The 17528-nt window shown below is 39.6% G+C and overlaps 2 protein-coding genes across 3 annotated transcripts in view; one reads left to right on the top strand and one right to left on the bottom strand.

The window, feature by feature from the left end:
* Positions 1-17: 17 nt before the first annotated feature.
* Positions 18-16770, bottom strand: CCNK (cyclin K). Of its 2 annotated transcripts, XM_071426499.1 has the most exons (12): positions 16621-16767; positions 15882-15989; positions 14598-14864; positions 13537-13618; positions 12821-12952; positions 11913-12018; positions 11711-11768; positions 9780-9949; positions 8578-8861; positions 4561-4594; positions 3431-3505; positions 18-1343 (listed from the first exon to the last, which is right to left on the bottom strand). In XM_071426499.1, exons 3-12 carry the CDS (start codon positions 14792-14794, stop codon positions 721-723), a joined length of 1761 nt encoding a protein of 586 aa, XP_071282600.1. In that variant the 5' UTR covers positions 14795-14864; positions 15882-15989; positions 16621-16767; the 3' UTR covers positions 18-720. The 2 variants fall into 2 exon arrangements, with proteins under 2 accessions (XP_071282600.1, XP_071282601.1); XM_071426500.1 differs by lacking the exon at positions 15882-15989 and having other exon boundaries at positions 16621-16770.
* Positions 16771-17065: 295 nt separating this feature from the next.
* The window catches only part of SETD3 (SET domain containing 3, actin N3(tau)-histidine methyltransferase), a 62141-nt gene continuing 61678 nt past the window's right edge, over positions 17066-17528 (top strand). Inside the window, exon 1 of the mRNA XM_071426502.1 lies at positions 17066-17200. Within this exon, the coding sequence (XP_071282603.1) occupies positions 17070-17200 (131 nt within the window). The 5' untranslated portion in view covers positions 17066-17069. The remainder of the gene's footprint in view (positions 17201-17528) is intronic.

Raw genomic sequence — 17528 nt, forward strand, 5'->3', positions numbered from 1 at the left:
AAAACCTGGAAATCCACTAAATTCAGAACCAATTTTATTTGGGTAGAGTGAACAAAGTAGTCCCATTTATAACTATGATGTACATCACAGTAGGCTGTTACATTCAGACTTTCACACTTAGAAAATATATATATTATGTACAGGAATTTGCAAATAGGTGTAAACATACAATATTTTAAGATACCAGTACATTCCAAACCAAAACTATCAGCAAGGCAAACACCTCAAAATTATTCCAGTCAGCTAGCATTCAGAATCTCTCTTAAATAAAGCAGCTTTTATGCTTGACATCGTGTTGGTTTACTTACTATTAAAAATGAAGTTTCTTATTATAGATCAAATATCATAGTATCTGGCTATTTTGATACTTAAAAATAGGCACTGATTTCTAGAAGGAAATTTTCTTCTTACTGATATAATTGAGCCAATATGGCTGGTTTTGCTAGTACAAAGTAATCCAGTGCTGGAATAAGTCACGACAATTTAAACTTAAGTCAAATGTATAAAGTTAGAATAGATACTGCAAAGCTGATTAAAATCTAGAAGCCTATATAACTCACCATAAACCATACTGCAAACAGATCAGCTAAATTTTCATTTAATCTCGTTTCTTCATCTAAATTATACAGATTACCCTCCTCTTCATCTTTACAATGTAGGTTTTGGCTATCTACTCCTGCCTAATCAACATAAAGGTATATTCGTGCAAATGACCTCATGCTATCTCATCCAGGTAGCACGTCCAAGTCCTGCTACAGGTGGCATACCAGGTGGTGGAATTGGAGGTGGTACAGGTGGCTGTCCACCTGGGGGAACAGTAGGAGGGGGGTAACTAGCTGGGGGCATTCCCAGCCCTGGAGGTGGATGAGGTGGCACTGCATGAGTTGGAGGCAGTCTTGGAGGTGGGAAATTGGGGTTGTATGTAGGTGGAGGAGGATATCCGGGAGTAGGAGGTGGAATATTGGGTGGGGGGAAAGAAGCAGGGGGGGGAGGTGGAACTGGTGGTGGAGGGTTGGGAGGGTAGACATGAGGATGATACGGTAGATGAGCTGGTGGTCCATAGGCCGGCGGTAAAGCTCCGTATGTTGGTCCTTCTGTCTTCATCATTGACTGGAGACTCTGATAACCCTCCCCTGACATGTAGGAATTTGTAGTAGACATCCCTGTAATGTAACTGGTAGGGGGTGGGGGTGGGGGACGATGTGGCAGAGGGGGAGGTTGATGCACTGGGGCAGGATGAGCAGGAGGAGGAATCTGGACCTTTGGCACATCTACTGAGTCCACAGTAGTAGATTGCTCTGGTTCTCCCATTGAAACCGCTGTTGTCAAAGGAGGCTTGCGCTCTGGAAAAGAAAATTTAATTTATTTTTTTGAAGGATAGTGGCAAGAACAGCTTCTGAATACTTCATATTTTTCCTCCAGTTAAATTAGCAAAAGAGAACTCAATTTTCTAAGTCTCTGAATGCCATATGGTATCCAGTCAGACCATCTCAGGTCACTAAAAACCAACTAAGCTGCCTATCAAAGCTTCAAGGTCGGCTTTTCCCATTCTAGAAGTTAAATTCATCTTTCTTATTACTATTTTTTATAATTTAAATATTGTTGTACAATCAGCAGAATTAACACACTGGATGGATGGAATCACAACTAGTGGATTAAAAAGTCATAGGATTCATGATACCAAAAATCTTTAGTTCAGTGCTTTCACCTTCTTTAGTTCAGGCCTCCTTTCTACCTCTTGGGTAGTCCAGGAGGTGGCCTGGGATTACCCTCTGCACTTCACCTGCCTCCCATATTGGGAAACATTATTTGAGAACACAGGCCAAAGTCTCAAGTCTTTAACGCTCAGTTCTAAACCTGTTTACCAAAGAAAGAGAAAAAGAAAACCAAAGGGTAAGTAAGAAGGACATGAAATCTGATCAGCTTTGCCCACTGATTAATTTCAGTGAACTTAGTACCTGACACTCTGGAGAAGTTCATAAAAATGTCAGCATTTTACAGAATTATAATTAGCCACTTTGGAAAGAAGATGCTTTAAGCAGTCTTCTCTTTAAATAAGAATTGTTTGTTTTCCCCTCTTAATGCAGACATTGTAAAGTAAGTAATACCACTAGGATTACTAACCTAATGGCAACCTCTCTGTATGGTCAGAGAGATTATTAGAACAACCAACAAAAAAGAGGTTGGGACATGTTGCTTGTATATATGAGCATCTACAACATTGTTCAATAAGAAAAGCTATTTAGAAACACATGCAGGGCAGTCATTTCCAGTGGCATACTACACTGTCACTGTTAAACAGAATTGGAGATGAATCCTCCTCCTAGTTCACTTGGTCAAGATGCATTCTTTGTTTTCACCTGACTTTTCCACAGAGCTGCCCTTTATTTTGATAATGTTTCAGTGCTTGTACAATTACATCCTTGTATAAACAAAGAGGAAAATTTCAGGTAACAAGGGAAATAAATCCATTACCTGCCTAAGTAGGATTTTAACAGCAAAAATGCCCCCTAGGAAAGCCACATAATTAAATCACACAAGGTGGGCATGCTGGCTGTGGTACTCCTGATTTCAGTGACCTCAAGCTCCTAAATTGTAGCAGGCAATAATTTCCTCACTTTCAGAACCATTCTGGATGCAAGATGTGCATTCAAGATTTAGCAACTGAAGGAATAATGGTATTTGGAAAAACTTCATTCTTAATTAGATTTTAACAAATGAGAAAAATTGTCCTACTATATTTCAGAGCACTGCTTTTCTCTCTCCTAGTTCTCTTTAGAAGCTGCCATCTTACAATTACATTATGGACTATGGGCAGTGAAATATTTATGTCATATTTAAGGGTCACTGGAAGACAGCTAATGCATCAAGGTGCTGGAAGCACATTTTTACAACAGTACAGTTTATTTTGCAAACATACAGCATGTGTGTGGTATTAGTGTTCCCTGACAGAAAAAAATCCTCTTTTTAGGTACAGCAAAGAAAGCATCCCCCTGTGATGGGTTTTTTTTGGTATTTTTTGTATTATTGTTTGGAAGTTGCACACCTGCAGAATTCCTGTACAACAGATATAACATGGGAAACTTCTATAGGATAGCTGAAGGCTGCTCTAGTAATCCAATGTGGCATCTATTATCATTTTGAGATCAAGAAGTCCCTTTTAGCCTGCTATTAACAATTAGTTTTCATCTTCTAGGCCTTTAACTGATGCAGCTTTGTTTTGCCTTTATCCACCTAGTATAGTCTTGTTTCCATTGTAAGTTTTTTAGTTCTGTCTGGAAAAGCCTGTGACGAAATTCCCTCTAGAGCTTATCAACCTTGTATTTTACTTGCCAAGCAGATTAATCAAGGCAACAAACCCCTGCCCCCACCTGAATGAAAAGCAAGGAAGTTAACAAGAAGAAATGTTTTTAAGAAAATAAAAGCTTACCTGGAGGTGGATGTGCAGGAGGTATTGGTGGATGTGAAGTTTCAATTTTAGGAATTTTAGATGGTGGTGGTGGTTCTAAAAAACATTTGTCAATTTGTGATTGGTTATTGCTCTGCAATATTTTCCAAATTCCAACTCTGCTCTCATGATAATGATTATCATATAACATTACACTATGCAAAAGTACAGTGGAAATCCTATTTACTAGGTATGTTTAATAAAGAACACTAAAATCAACACCTTTGCATAAATTAAGTGGCATCAAGTATCACACACAAGTCTTCCAAAAGAACATATGCCTAAAAGTTCAAGTGACTTTTTAACTAGAGACAAACTCCCAATAATGGTATGTAAGTGAAGATGAGCAAGTGTATGCTTTCTAGCCCAAAACTTTAACTTGTAAGTAGTTGGAACAGCTTTCAGAAGAAGCTGACCTTTGCTCAGCCAGGGAAATGTGTGTCATGAACCAAACAAAACAGTGATTGGACAGGGAGAGGAGGAAGAAGAGACAGCTGTCTGGAGTCTATCTGCAGAGCTACAGGGGAATAAGTGCCAGGCTTCCTTAAGAAGTACATCCTAGGATTCTGAACTACTTTGTTCCAAACCAGCAAAGCAAAGAAAAACCCCCAAATAAACAAAATAACCAGGTATGATCACTGCAGTGAGTATGCATTTCTTTCAATACACTATTGACACAAAATGCCTTTTAGTGGCAGCCATGCCAACAACCAATTACAAACATCACTGATTACCAACCACTTACTGTTAGTGCAGCTATTTAATGACATGGTACCTTCAGTCACTTCAGGGCCTCACAGCTTGCTGAGGAACTATTCCCAAATGATGCATGGAGTTATACATCGAGAGTTGACTAGTTTAGCAAGATTTTCTACCAAATTGACTCTATTAAGGAACTCTTTGGGCAACAGTTATACTCAATTTATTTTAAGTTTTGTAGTTAGGAACATTTTAAAAACAGTTATTGTATATATTTAAGGTACATTAGCAGGATCAAAATAGTTTAGAAATGCCAAGCCTGTAAGCAGACAAACTAAGTGCATGTCAGCAAATTACTTATTCTGGTTTAAACAGTAAAATGGAAGCAACATGAATAGAATATTAATATTTACCTACTGCCTTTGTTTCTTCTTTTGGAGATACAGCCTGTTTGAAAATAAAAGAAAAAAAAATATAAGAATAACACCATTGCAGTCAGTCTTTTCTCCCAGGTAAAAAGTGACAGGACAAGAAGAATTGGCCTCAAGTTGTGCCAAGGGAGGTTTAGATTGGATATGAGGTAAAATTTCTTCATGGAAAGGGTGGTCAAGCATTGGAACATTCGAATGATGTGTGCATGTGGCACTTGGGAACATGGTTTAGTGGCAGACTTGACAGTGCTGCATTAATGATCAGAGTTGATGATCTTTAAGATCTTTTCCAACCTAATGCTTCTATAGTTTCTTATGACAAATGCAAGACAGACTAAGTCAAATCACACTTGGAAAGCCCAGCTTAACTAGCAGAATGAAAAGACTGGAAAAATAGCAGGTATTTTATATGCAGCATTTCCTGCAGTTCCCACTGCTGAGTATTAAATCTCATTTCATGTATTTATCATCCACTGCACATACATCATGGTCCGGTTCACTGCTCACTGAGCTGAAAACAAGAGGCTTGGCCTCTGTTCCCAATTCTGCCTTGACCTGTCACTCAACCTTTGCCAAAATCACTTCAGGCTCTTATGCTTTATTTACCAGGACAGGAGGGCAGTGAAAGTGTTGCACAGCATAAAACATTTCAGAAGCCTTCAGATGGAAAGCATTGTATAAAATCCTAATGTTATGCCAGGAAAAAAATGTATGCGCCCACTGCACAAAACCCACAAACCCTCACATCATCCTTCCAATCACAAGTTTTTGGTTGGGTTTTTTATTGTTTTGTTGGTTGTTCTTTCATTGCAGTTTTATGAAACAACCACAGATAAAAGGAATAAAAAAATCTTCTCAGATTACACTGTCCCACTGAGATGACTACTTGATGATTTCTGAGAAAAGTGGAGAACTTAACTGAAATTTTAAGTACAACAATATTTAGACTGAATGAGGAAGGTCAGAGGGGTACAGTACATAGCTTCTCTGTCTTTTCAGTGAAAATGTTTTTTAAGGGATGTTTATCTCTAGTAGCTTTACCTGCACAAATGGTTCTGTTTCCTTCATTCCACTTTCCACAGCACACTTCAATCCAACTTGAACAGTACTTTTCCTTAATTCTTATGGGTATTCTCAGAATTTTTGGTGTCTAATTTTTGCCTGCTTGAGGCAACCTCATTCTTGTATTCCTTTGATAGTAATTTCAATTTTCCAGACACCATCCAGCTGCTTTCCTGCTTTTTAAGGACAATCTTTATCTTACCATTTCAAACCCACACAGTTCTTTTTTTAGTGACTCTCATGGACTCATCTGTTGCCTTCATTTTACTTCAATGGTCTTTTCTTGACTTTCTAGCAATAAATTCCATGCCTGTAAAACTGCATCAGCTCTCCCTGCACTTTCAAATAGAAGCAAATCACTACTTGTTGGAACATTTTCCAAAAATCACTTACTTTGTGAAGTCAGTTGATCACTTCAGGTGACAAGCAATTCAATTACTGTACACTTGTTAATATAGAGCAATATTCAAAAAACAACATCAAGGTACAACATTACAGTAGAACAAGAAACTGGAGCAAAATAACTCATGACAGAAAAAACAAATATCAATTTAAACTGCATTTATGCTAAAGAAAAAAAAAAAGAGTCAAGCAGCCACAATTCTCCATCAACAGCAATTGCTAAAATAGAGATGAGCATTTATTTGGTCATTCTACTGCACTGTAGTTTGTACTGCCCCAGCCAGAACACCTGAGGGTCATAATGAACAATAATAAATTATCAACATTATCTACTGTCAGGCTGGTGCATATTTAATACTTTCAGCTGAACCTACACAATGGAACTGCTCCTTTACTGCTGTTTCTATGAGCAATAAAATTGTCCCCACAACAATTTCTAGTTTAATCCAAATGAAAACACTATTTACACCTAATGATTCACCAGTATATTTTTAGTGAAATTAACTGAAAATTCAAGCATTCTTCACCACTGGAGATGCAGAGGATGTGCAGATGCTTTAGACATCTGATATGGGTCTGTAAGTCATGGGCCAATGCCTCAGCTGCTTGAAAGCATCTTGGCTCAGTAGAAGGTAATGGGAGTCATAAGAGTTCATGTAAATTGAAAATCTGGCCCCAGGAACAAAGTGCATTTCTGTTCTGCACAAACCAAAGGAGAAGTCATGCAAAGCCCTATTTATAGAAGCAGGCAAAGATTTTAAGTAAGGTTTATAGTACATCTAACTCAAGAACATTCTAGAAGCACCAAGTAAATCTTTCAATCACCACACATCTTATTCTCCCAGACTGCTTTCTGGATAAAGAACAATTTTGGATCACCACATTTAATTTTCTCAAATTCATGCTGCTTGTGCTGTATTCCTACAAAACTCCTTTGAGTTTTGAAACACCCTTTGCTTTTTATTTGTTGTGGCTGCTTACACTGTATCTAGTATTTTTTTCCTGATTATTCATTGATGGACCTCAAATTAATTTCAGGAAAAGTTAAGTTTCACTGATGGCTTGACCAGAGGTGACTGTTTAAGAACAATAGATACTATCCATACAAAAGCATCACTTTTTTCCACAAGACACTTCATTAACATATGGGATGGGGCAAAATCAGTAGTACTGTAATGGTAGATCCTGAATGATCCTGAATTACAGGAATGAACAAGCATTTGTAACAACTCAGATGGCACGCATAGGAAAAACAAAATTGTTATTAGCAGTTTCTGATGTGCCAAACTGTCCCAGGCATTTTTGTTGAAGAAAAATTGTTAAGAGATCCTACAGGTCTGATAACTCAAGCAGAATTTGTGCTGATGGCATAAAAAGTATGAAGTAAAAAGCAGAAGAAATACATAATACCTATAAAGAACTCTCACAGTTTATAAGCTAATTAATAATATCCTGAACAATGCTAAAGTTCAGGGCAACAACTAAAAATTTCAGAGCAGGTCTTTTCCTCTAGTAAGCTCTATGCTGCACTTACAAGACCAAGGTTTTACAGAGTCATATTTTTGTCTTTTTTGGGAGTCTGCCATCAGGAAGATGCTGTACTTTTTCATTTTCATTTCCATTTCATTCCAATATTTGCTGCTTACTCCAAGTTTTTAGTTTGGTTTTTTTTTTTGGCTTGTTGTTTTGGTTTTTTTCCTCTGATGTCTGTTCTCTAGTTTGGGCACGCATTAATTGCAAGTTGGAGCAAAAGTTAGAACAAAATTTACAACCTAAATGGACTTGTTCCAAAGACTGTACTGCTGAAAACACTCCTGTTGCTAAGTACACGCAAAAGAAGACTTGGGTAACACTTTTTTTTAAACTTACAAGTGGAAAAAAAAAACCAAAACAGAAATATACATTAAAATCTGAAAGCTTCATTTGAACTTGATGGCTGTTGAAAAGTGCTCAGACTACTACTTGTGACACTATCCAACTGCTAATGTAGCTTCTTATTTTCAATTATGATGTGATATTATGGACAAAGTGAGGCTATAAAATCTGATGATAAATAGGCTGAAACTGTTAAAAGATTATTTTAAAATACTTTTCTTTCAAGAATTTTGACATGACTTTAGAAGTCACTGTTCTCTTAATATTAGTAATCAGAGTCAAAAAATGTCTTCATCAGCATTGTGCACATCTCTGCATTCCAGTACAGCACAAGAAACCCTCCCTAAATTAAACCTGCTTAATAGACAAAACAATGAAGTTTGATAGTCCAGAACCACAAGCACTGAGAACCTGAACAGCTCATGTTGACTGCAAAGCCTCTCCATGGCTTTTGGCTGAAGTGGAATAAGAATGTCACACAACTGTAAAGGCTGTCTGGCATTAACAAAGCTGCCATATAAACAAGGAAAATCAATCACATAAAATTAATTACAAGGCTCATTCTTAAAGCAAACACAAGTCTTCTGCACATTGCTGGCTTTAAATCAAATGGGCATCAGATCAGCCTGAAAATAAATTGCAAGGTAAAGTTCAACTTACTGCTGGTCTTTTAATCTGTCTAGGAGGACTTGACTGGGGAGAGGGCTTTTTAGATTGCTGTGCTTGTGTTTGCTGCTGCTGCTGCTGTTGCTGTGCTGACTGCTGAGACTCTTTTTGCTGCTGGGTCTGGGATTGCTCTGAACTCTGGGATTGCTGTGACTGCTGTACTGTAGGTGCCTGGGGTGTAGACTGAAGAGATGGTGGCTGCTGCAACTGATGAGGAGTATGATGAGGCATTTGCTGTTTTCCCTGTGAGTATAGATCCAGGATCTGATGGCAGATATCTTTATAATAAAGAAAGAAAATTCCAAAGTATTACAACCTTATAATGTACAAGTGTATATTTAACACAATTATCAACTCTGATTTTTACTGGACATCAATTTTGGAAAAATTAATTGCAAATATTACTCATCATAATAATGAATGAAATAACTTTTTAAAAGCAGATTAATTTTCAACTTATACTTGCATTTCTGTGTTTCTTCTGCCTATCCTGAGCAATATGTACATGTATATGCACACCTTTCAGAAGGAGAACACAGTGTCTTGGTAATAACACACTGTTTGTCATTACTGTGTGCCTGGAGAGCCAGGTAACCACACTCCCAGAACAGTAATACAGCAAGAAAGCAAGTGGAAGATTATATGTTAAAACATACATGTCTTGTTAGGCCAGTCAAAAAAGTTTTAGGAAACTAAGCAAAGCACTAGTACTAAATTCTTCTTCCAACATGTTAGGAGGTAAAGGATGCCCATAATCTGTTCATTCATGTTATGTGACAAAAAACCTTCTATACTAGCATAATTTGGTCAAAGAGAACAATTATCAATGGGAAAACTGCTGGGAATCAGGCTCCATTAGTTCCAGAGTTTGTAGAAACACTTATTTAAAATGGGAAGTAGATAATAATTTAAAAAATAGAAAACACATCATGACAATTCTGGCTAATTAGATGTGTTATAAACTAAAAAAAAACTGTAAAGCAAACATTGAACAAAAGACTAATCATGATGATTAAATATGCTTCTAAGCTAAGCTAGTTCAATTTAAAACCTGATTAAGGCACAGCACATACAACCTGAGTTACATACTTGACACAAGATTATTTTGACTGAAACCTAGATAAAAAGCTATTTGCATTTACTTATGACCTAGGCCACGCAGTTACAAGAAATATTGTGGGAAATGGTTTTCATACCTTCCAAAACATCAACAGGAACATCTTGGACAAACTGCTCCCACCATCGCCTGTACATTGGTTTGGATGTCCATTCCTGTATTTCAAACTTACACAAACGTCCTGCTAAGTACATGACTGCAACAGCTATGATCTCAGGCTCCCACTGCAGGGACAGGGTAGTGCAGAGGCTGCAACAGAAAATGCACCAAGCAAAACACAACCTTGGAGATGACCTGATTGTCCAAGTGCACTTTAATGTACAGCAGATATAATTAACAGGGTATAAAATCCCACCACAATTCTAACTTCTCAGGCAATTTTAATTAAGTGCCTTGTTAAACAAAAGAGTTTACAAAACTAATTTCTGGACTACCATGGTCATGAAATCAGGTCTCAAATCAGATTTTAGAGCTTCTAAAATGCTTGTCAATAAAATGTAAACAAATACTAAAAAACCCCCAAAACCCCACAGAACAGCCAACAAGAATTTGTAAAGCAGCTTGTCAAGCACAACACAAGTTTTAGATCAACATATAAAAGTTATCTCTTGAATAGCCTTTGTTAAAGCTAATGCTAAGACAATTGATGTTATTGGTATTATTGATATTAACTAAGTTTCTGTCACAATCAATTGCTGTTTCTTGATATCAATTTTAAATGATGAAAGATTTTTTCTCTATTTTCTCCATAGATTCAGTAGCATATAAACTGTTTACAGAATTTTAAAGCCAGCCAGCCAGCTGAATTTCCATGAATTCACTATGGCTGTATAAGAACAGAACCCTTTCTTCTAAGGGCCTGTAGTGCAAAGCACTGAATTATTTTCCAAACAAAGTAAACTTCTAACATGGTGATTATTAACTAAGCACAATATAGCCTCCTCAGAACAGAGGTAATTATTATGCATGACTTGAAACAACCCCTCCAACTTCATGCAAGTGTTTTCCTTAAGTGCATTTTAATTGTTAGGTTTTTAAATATTAAACACTACCTAATTCCAAGTACAATGGTGTCCAAACTTTGATGGATAAATTACAGTACTTTGACAGGCTAAACAGTGACAGTTATGCCATAATTTTGTTCTACCTGTAAGACTGAGAGCAGCTGAAGTAAACATCTCTTGAGATCCCCATTAATTTTGGTCAAAATAATTTGGAGAGTTTACAAAATCTGAACCCACACAGGGCTAATGCAAATCAGGCATATGATTAAAAATACACCTCTTTTTCATGATGTTCTACTGCTGTAGGCATGACTGAAAGCCATGTATTCACAATTTCTGGACAGTCAGACCACTTACACATTTTCTGAAGGGTTTGCTATGGAAACACAAAGTAATATTCAAGTCCTTAATAAATTAACTTGCCCAGCTCTGTAGAATCCTCCTGAACAAGACTAAAGTGTGTCAAGTTGTTTTGTTTTTTTTCCAATACCACATGAGAAATGCTTTTGCATGCACTCCCATTAATTGATGTCATTCTTACAAGTTCATTATTCAAGAAATTGTAAATCCAGTGCTAAAAACTGTATTCCTCAGTGAATTTAATGGCTACTTCACTATTACCAAAATATCACATTAAAAATACATTAATGGAATTGAGAAGTGACTTATTTTTTTCAGTATGTACAATATATCACAGATTTGGCAAGAAGCTGGTTTTTATCCTGGAGATTAAGAATTTGGTTTGGCTCTTTCAAACAGTAAGTTTCTTTTTAATGCAGCACTAAATTAGTGCCACAGCACTGCAGAGATCTTACTGGTCCACTTCATACTAATTTCAGATTCTGTGCTCAATGGAACTTATCATGGTAATGATGGAAAGAAAAACTGAAGAACCAAGAAAACATGTAACAAGCAGAAAAAAAAATTTGAGTATTTGTCAAAAAAATATCCAATACCAGAACAATGTAAGCAACAGTAACTATTTCACTTTCAGAATGTTTCCTACCTGTCATTGACAAATGTCCATGCCATTTGAACCAGTTTTTGAATTTTGTTTTTGTCTCCTGAAAAACAATCAGAAAAAAATTAGGACATAAAATTAGGAGGGACAAACAGCTGGAAGTAGAATATTCTTGCACTGTTAATATATTAAGTTCTATCAATATATCAATAACAGGCATTACTTGCTCACCCTGCCAATATTTTACCTTTGAGCTGTTTGGCATACTTGAGAAGAAATTGGTATGGATGTTCCACTTGCAAATCAAACTTTATTGTTTGTAGTAAGATTCTTTCAAGTACCATCACTTCTTCCTATAGAGAGTTACAAGGTAACCACAGTATTATTTCTTCTTTCACTCAAAAATACTTTATGCTAGTACAGGGCATGACTTCACAGCACCTCCAGGCAGCCATGTTTGTCTCCAAGGAGAACAGAAAGCTCTCCAACTTACAATATTATTTTAAACTCAGATACCTTTTCTTATACCTTTTCTTCACATTTATTTGAGTGAGGACAGGGGATGTGATGTTTAAAATCCCTATTCCTCTGCAGAAGAATGAACTGAACTAGACACAGCATGAAATTGCCAGATACACAATCACAACAAAAATATAAGATCTACCACATTTCACTCAAAAGTTTCAAGTCCTTCTGCTATTTAAAATAAACAAATTTTAAGAGAAGCATAGTTTTGCTAAGTCAATGCTGTAAACAAGAAACTTCTCAATATTTTGAGATCTAGCTCTCTTATTTAAGATTCACTATTAAGTACTTCCTAAAATCCCATTCAGATGATTTATGTCTTGGTAACACTTCTTACTCTGGCTGAAATGACTCAAATTTACTTTAATTTGCAAAATAATATCAAAATTTACATGAAATAAAATGCAAACTTTTAATGAAAACAATTATTCCAGTAAGCTCCCAAAGCCACTTTTATTAGGAAGAATTACTTTCATAGCTACCAACCACATTACCCAGAAGAGCAATAAATGCATGCTGAACATCTAATTTAATTTAGAACAACTGAAAATCAGTCAATGCTCTATTGAGTGTGTGTCACTTTACTACAGTACAACAGGATGAAATCAATTTCAACATAAGTATTTTTACCTTTGGGTCATCTCCAAACTGCCCAAACTGTACATCATTTAGCAAGCTACGAGCTGTTTTAATTATGTCTTTACATTTCTTGGGTGTTTCTTCAACCTTTCCTGCTAGGAAGAGACAGCAGGCTCCTGTCACCTAAAAAAAGGCAAGTACTTTCAAAAAGTGGTCTGCATGTAGATATGCAATACAGTGTAGCATAAAAGCACTGTCAATTTCCATTAACAGTACTGTAGAAATCTCCCAGTAAAGACTTAATGAGCATACTAATTTCTATTTTAATATAGTGTTAAACTTTTATTTTTTCAGAGGAACTACACAGAATTTGGAGTGTATCTATTTTATGCAACTTTATTTCAAGGTCAGAAACCAAAGCACAATTTGTCCTGGTTCAATGTTGTCACTCAAGCAGTTTTAAAACTGTATTACACTTCTTTTTTTCTTTCAGCTAATATAGAATGCCAGCATTACAGCTGCTACTCCTAAAGAACGATATCAGCAAGTCATAACTGCAATGTCAATACATGTCTGAGCATAAACAGAAATGTGTAAACAGGTAAGTACAATGAACTTTAGGCTGCAATAATTAAAAGAAAAAATGCCAATTTTCCATCTTTCTGCAGTGAACAGCAATTGTAGTACCCCAGTGACTAATCACCATTTCAAATAGTCCCTGCCTAGTGCAATCATTAAATTAAGTCATCAGTATCCTAAATACTTACATATCTTGGGAACTGTTTGAAGGAATGAAACATATAAAACCGATGGAAATAAATTATTCCGGTTGCTAGAGTGTCATAATGTCTGTGGTGCAGATCAAGGACTTTCAAACAGCACATAAAACAAATATACAACCAAACATGCACAATGGATTCTGCTTTATCAAGTACTTCAAGTAACTGGCTGTTCAGTGACCAGTTAGAAAACACTGCAAGTAAAACAGGAGCTTTAGGAAAAAAAAAAGCCACAAAAGCCCTTAAAGCTGTGTAAATACTGTGATCAGGCCCAGATGCAGCTGATATCTAAAGCATTTGTTGTAAATGTGCAAAGTCCTGACTGTAGTTACAAGAGGATGAACATAAGGTCACCCCTAGGTTTCACCATGCCTCAGAGAAGGTCAAATCCAGCAGTAGGTACACGAAGGAACAGAACAATTATCACTTCTCATTCAAGTGCTGGCCTGGAGGAAAGTTGCTATTCACACCTACAAATGCAAATAAAATCTGAACATGCTCTATATTCTTCACTTCAAGACAAGTAACAATTTTGTCTTCACCATGCTTTATTAAAGAAAGAACTAAGGAGATTAAAGGAAGCACAGGAATGTAGGAAGCAGAAAATTTAAGTGGCTGTCTATGAGGGAGTGGGACAGTCTGGAGAACTTATACACAGCTGTAAATCCCAAACCAATGAAACAAAAAAACAGCCACCAAGGACCAAGACTGGGGAGGCAGAGGTTAGAAGCCTCAAAGGCACAATCTAGAAAGCTGGGGGAAAAATTCAAAATTTGAGAAGTCACATAGATTCATATACTGGAAAAGAGTTTCATAACTTACAGAAGTTACTCTTAATTGGAAAGCTTATATCATCTTACTTCCAAATTGGAACCTTGGACAGAAATTGTGTAGGAACACATTACATCAAAAGGCACTTCAACACAAATATATTTTTGATTAGCAATTAAACATCTGAACAGCTGAGTATATCACATTTGTTGTATATTTCATTCTGAAAACTCACTATTCATAAAGACATTTCACACCAACGTGAGTGTAAAGGATACAGCCCTAAACGTGTTCCCACATCGAATATGAATCTGGCCCCTTCCCTGCGGTATCGTGCCTCTGTAGCTGGATCAAGCCCTTCAAGCTGTGATGGTGTGTGCGCCAAATCTTTCTTATCCCAGTACCAGCATGGCTTTGTATGGTCCAGGTTTGCCAAGTTTACAGAAGGGCTGGAATTTTCTTTATTCTCCTTCATTTATTAAAACAGAATTGTCTTTGCTGTTTCAATTTTCAAAAACAAAGTCTTCAGAGAGTCACTTCAGGACCTTGAAGAAAAGAAAAAAGGAATTCTTTAAAAATAGAGAGAACTGTCTTCTCCAGTTCCTGCTCAAAGAGGAGTAAAGAAGACTAGTGCTTAGCCTTGCCTGTTGGAAAGAACTTTTTCCTACGCTCAAAGACAAGGAATAAAGAACTTTGCCTTTAGCCTCCCTCTATATTGCAAATACAATCAAAGAAAAAGCCATAAGTTTTATCCTTGCTATTACTTGTTTAATAAGGAGACTTCAAGAATACATCTCCAACAATATCTGGTATTTCTTAGTAGGACAACTTCTATCTACTTTGTCAATAAAACTAGGAAAAAACAGTTCAGTGATGGCTGTAGAGAGATTTGGAAAGCTGGGGGGATTAGCTAATGGTAACTAGGAAAGGCCCTGGTGAGGTGAGCCTTAAATACCTGCCTGCTCCAAGGGATACCCCAAGCAGCAACCACTTGGCAGAAGCTTTGTAAAGTGATCTGTACTTGCATTACTTAAAGAAAAAAACGTATCAGTGTTCTTTCGCATATCAAGATTGAGACAACCAATTAAGTTTAGAGTAAGGCAGCATCTAAAGCATCCCCCAAACAAGGCAACTGAATACACCCCAAGAGTCTCCTACTTGCCTGTGTTTACCAGCACTTGGTGTACATAGATGCAGATCACAAAGCTCTGCAGGCACCTTTCTGGTGTTTGAATTATGACAGACATTCAGCCATGCCTCAGCTTAAACAATGAGCACTCGCTTCCTTTATTTCTTTCAGGCACAAACCTGCTCTTACTCCAATTCAACCAGCTACAGATACTACTCACAGATTACTACAGTCACCTGCAAAGGTTTGCATAACACACGGTCATTAACATATGATGCAATATATTCGCTCTACGCAAGAGAGACACAGGAAGACCCAAAATTTAAAACTCTTAAAATCAGCTATTACTTTTCGAGACGTTTCCCTTCCGAAAACGGAAGGAAGATCACGCGAACAGCCACAGAACGATGCCTACAATCAGCACCTCGCTCACCTTCAAAAAGTTTTCTCTTTTTCAGAATAAAGGATACTGTCTTTGCCTCACGGTGGTTTTGGAATCACCTTCACAACTCGTGGTATCGGTCACAGACAGATCTAAATTCTGCCACAAGAAAAAGTAAATGGCTACTAAAAACTATTTCCAGAATCAAAAAAAGCGCGCCAGGCCACGACCACACATTCCCATCACATTTACTAGAAAAGTGCTAATTTTTATAACTGTAACGATTCTTCTTCCTTACGAGATATTTTACTTTCTAACTTCCAAAGCGCTTAAAACCCAATTAACACTAAAAGCGCCTGAAGCGACACGATCTGTTTCTATAAAGGAGCGAACGCATTTCCGAATACAGAACCAGGAATTAAAATCATCACCCGCAAACATCTTCAATGAACCATCTTAAACAAGCCAATCCACACCGCAACGCCCGACAATAACAAGTTTTCCCTGCCTTTTTACGCACCCCAGGAAAGTGGAAGAGAGTTCCAGAGCTCGATCGCGGCTTTTCCATACTTTACCTGAGCCAAACGCACCGACCGCGGCTCCGCCCCTGCAGCCCTAGCCCAGCCGGGGATGCTCACACCGCCTCTCACACCCGCCCGCCCGTCCTGCACGGGGCTGCCGGTGCCCGGGGAGGCGCTCGCTCCCCGCCCCAGCCTCCCCGCTCCGTTCCCCCCGTCCCCAGGCGGCGGTTGTCGCCGACGGGCAGGCCGAGCGAGCCCCGCGCACTCACAGGGCTCGCGGGGAGCGGGAGCCGCACCGGAGCGCGGGGCCTCTCAGCGACAGCGCGGCCTCCGCGCCCTGCGCGCCGCCATCTTGGGAGCCAGGCCAGTCCACGCGCTGCGTCATCACGTCGCAAGGGCGTAGCGCGCGAAGACGGAGGCCCGACCAATGGGAAGCGGAGGCGCCCCTTCTGCCTCCCGCCCAATCCCGGCTTCGTCAGCGGCTGCTGAGCCGCGGCAAGAAGCCGACGTGCCGGCGTACCCTGGGAGCGAACCAATCGGAACGCTAAAGGGGAAGATTGCGAACTTCAGAGACCAATAGAAACCTGAAGGCGGGCCAACAGGGACTGAATGACAGCCAATGGGCGCGCTGCCGTGCCCTTTCTGAGGCCGGCCGCGAAGGATTGGCCGCCACGGGCGCGGGAGGGGCGGGGCCTTCCGGCGGGCGGCCGCTCGGCCAATGGCGGCAGGGGGCGCAGGAGGGGGCGGGGCCGGGCGGAGCGGCCGCCTCCCCTCGGCGGGCAGTGGCGTCCGGCGCGGGCTCGGGTGCGCCGCTCCCTCGGGCCAGGCAGGAGCGGCCGCTGCCGGGAGGTAAGGCGGGGCCTGCCCGCGCCCCCTCCCCTGCCTCCGCCGCTCGCCCCGGCGCGGGCCCTTCTTCGCAACCCTCCGCGCGGCGTGGGCTCGCCCCGCTCCGCTGCCGCCGCCGCCGCCTTCCCCGCAGGAGGCGCCGCTCTTTCCGGACACCCCCTCCCGCCGCCCCGGGGCGCGCTCCGCGGGCCTCGCCGCCCCTGCCTTCCCCCGCGTGGCCGGTGCGGGGCTGGGCCGGGCCTCCTTCCCCCGGGAGCCGCAGCCTCCGTCGCGGCTCGCCCCGGCCTGTCCCTGTCCCGCTGCCCGGCTGAAGGGGCCGGCGCGTCCCCCG

This window comes from Agelaius tricolor, unplaced genomic scaffold (assembly GCF_023055355.1).
Source record: "Agelaius tricolor isolate 1412-34295 unplaced genomic scaffold, bAgeTri1.0.p SCAF_5, whole genome shotgun sequence".
Lineage (NCBI taxonomy): Eukaryota > Metazoa > Chordata > Aves > Passeriformes > Icteridae > Agelaius > Agelaius tricolor.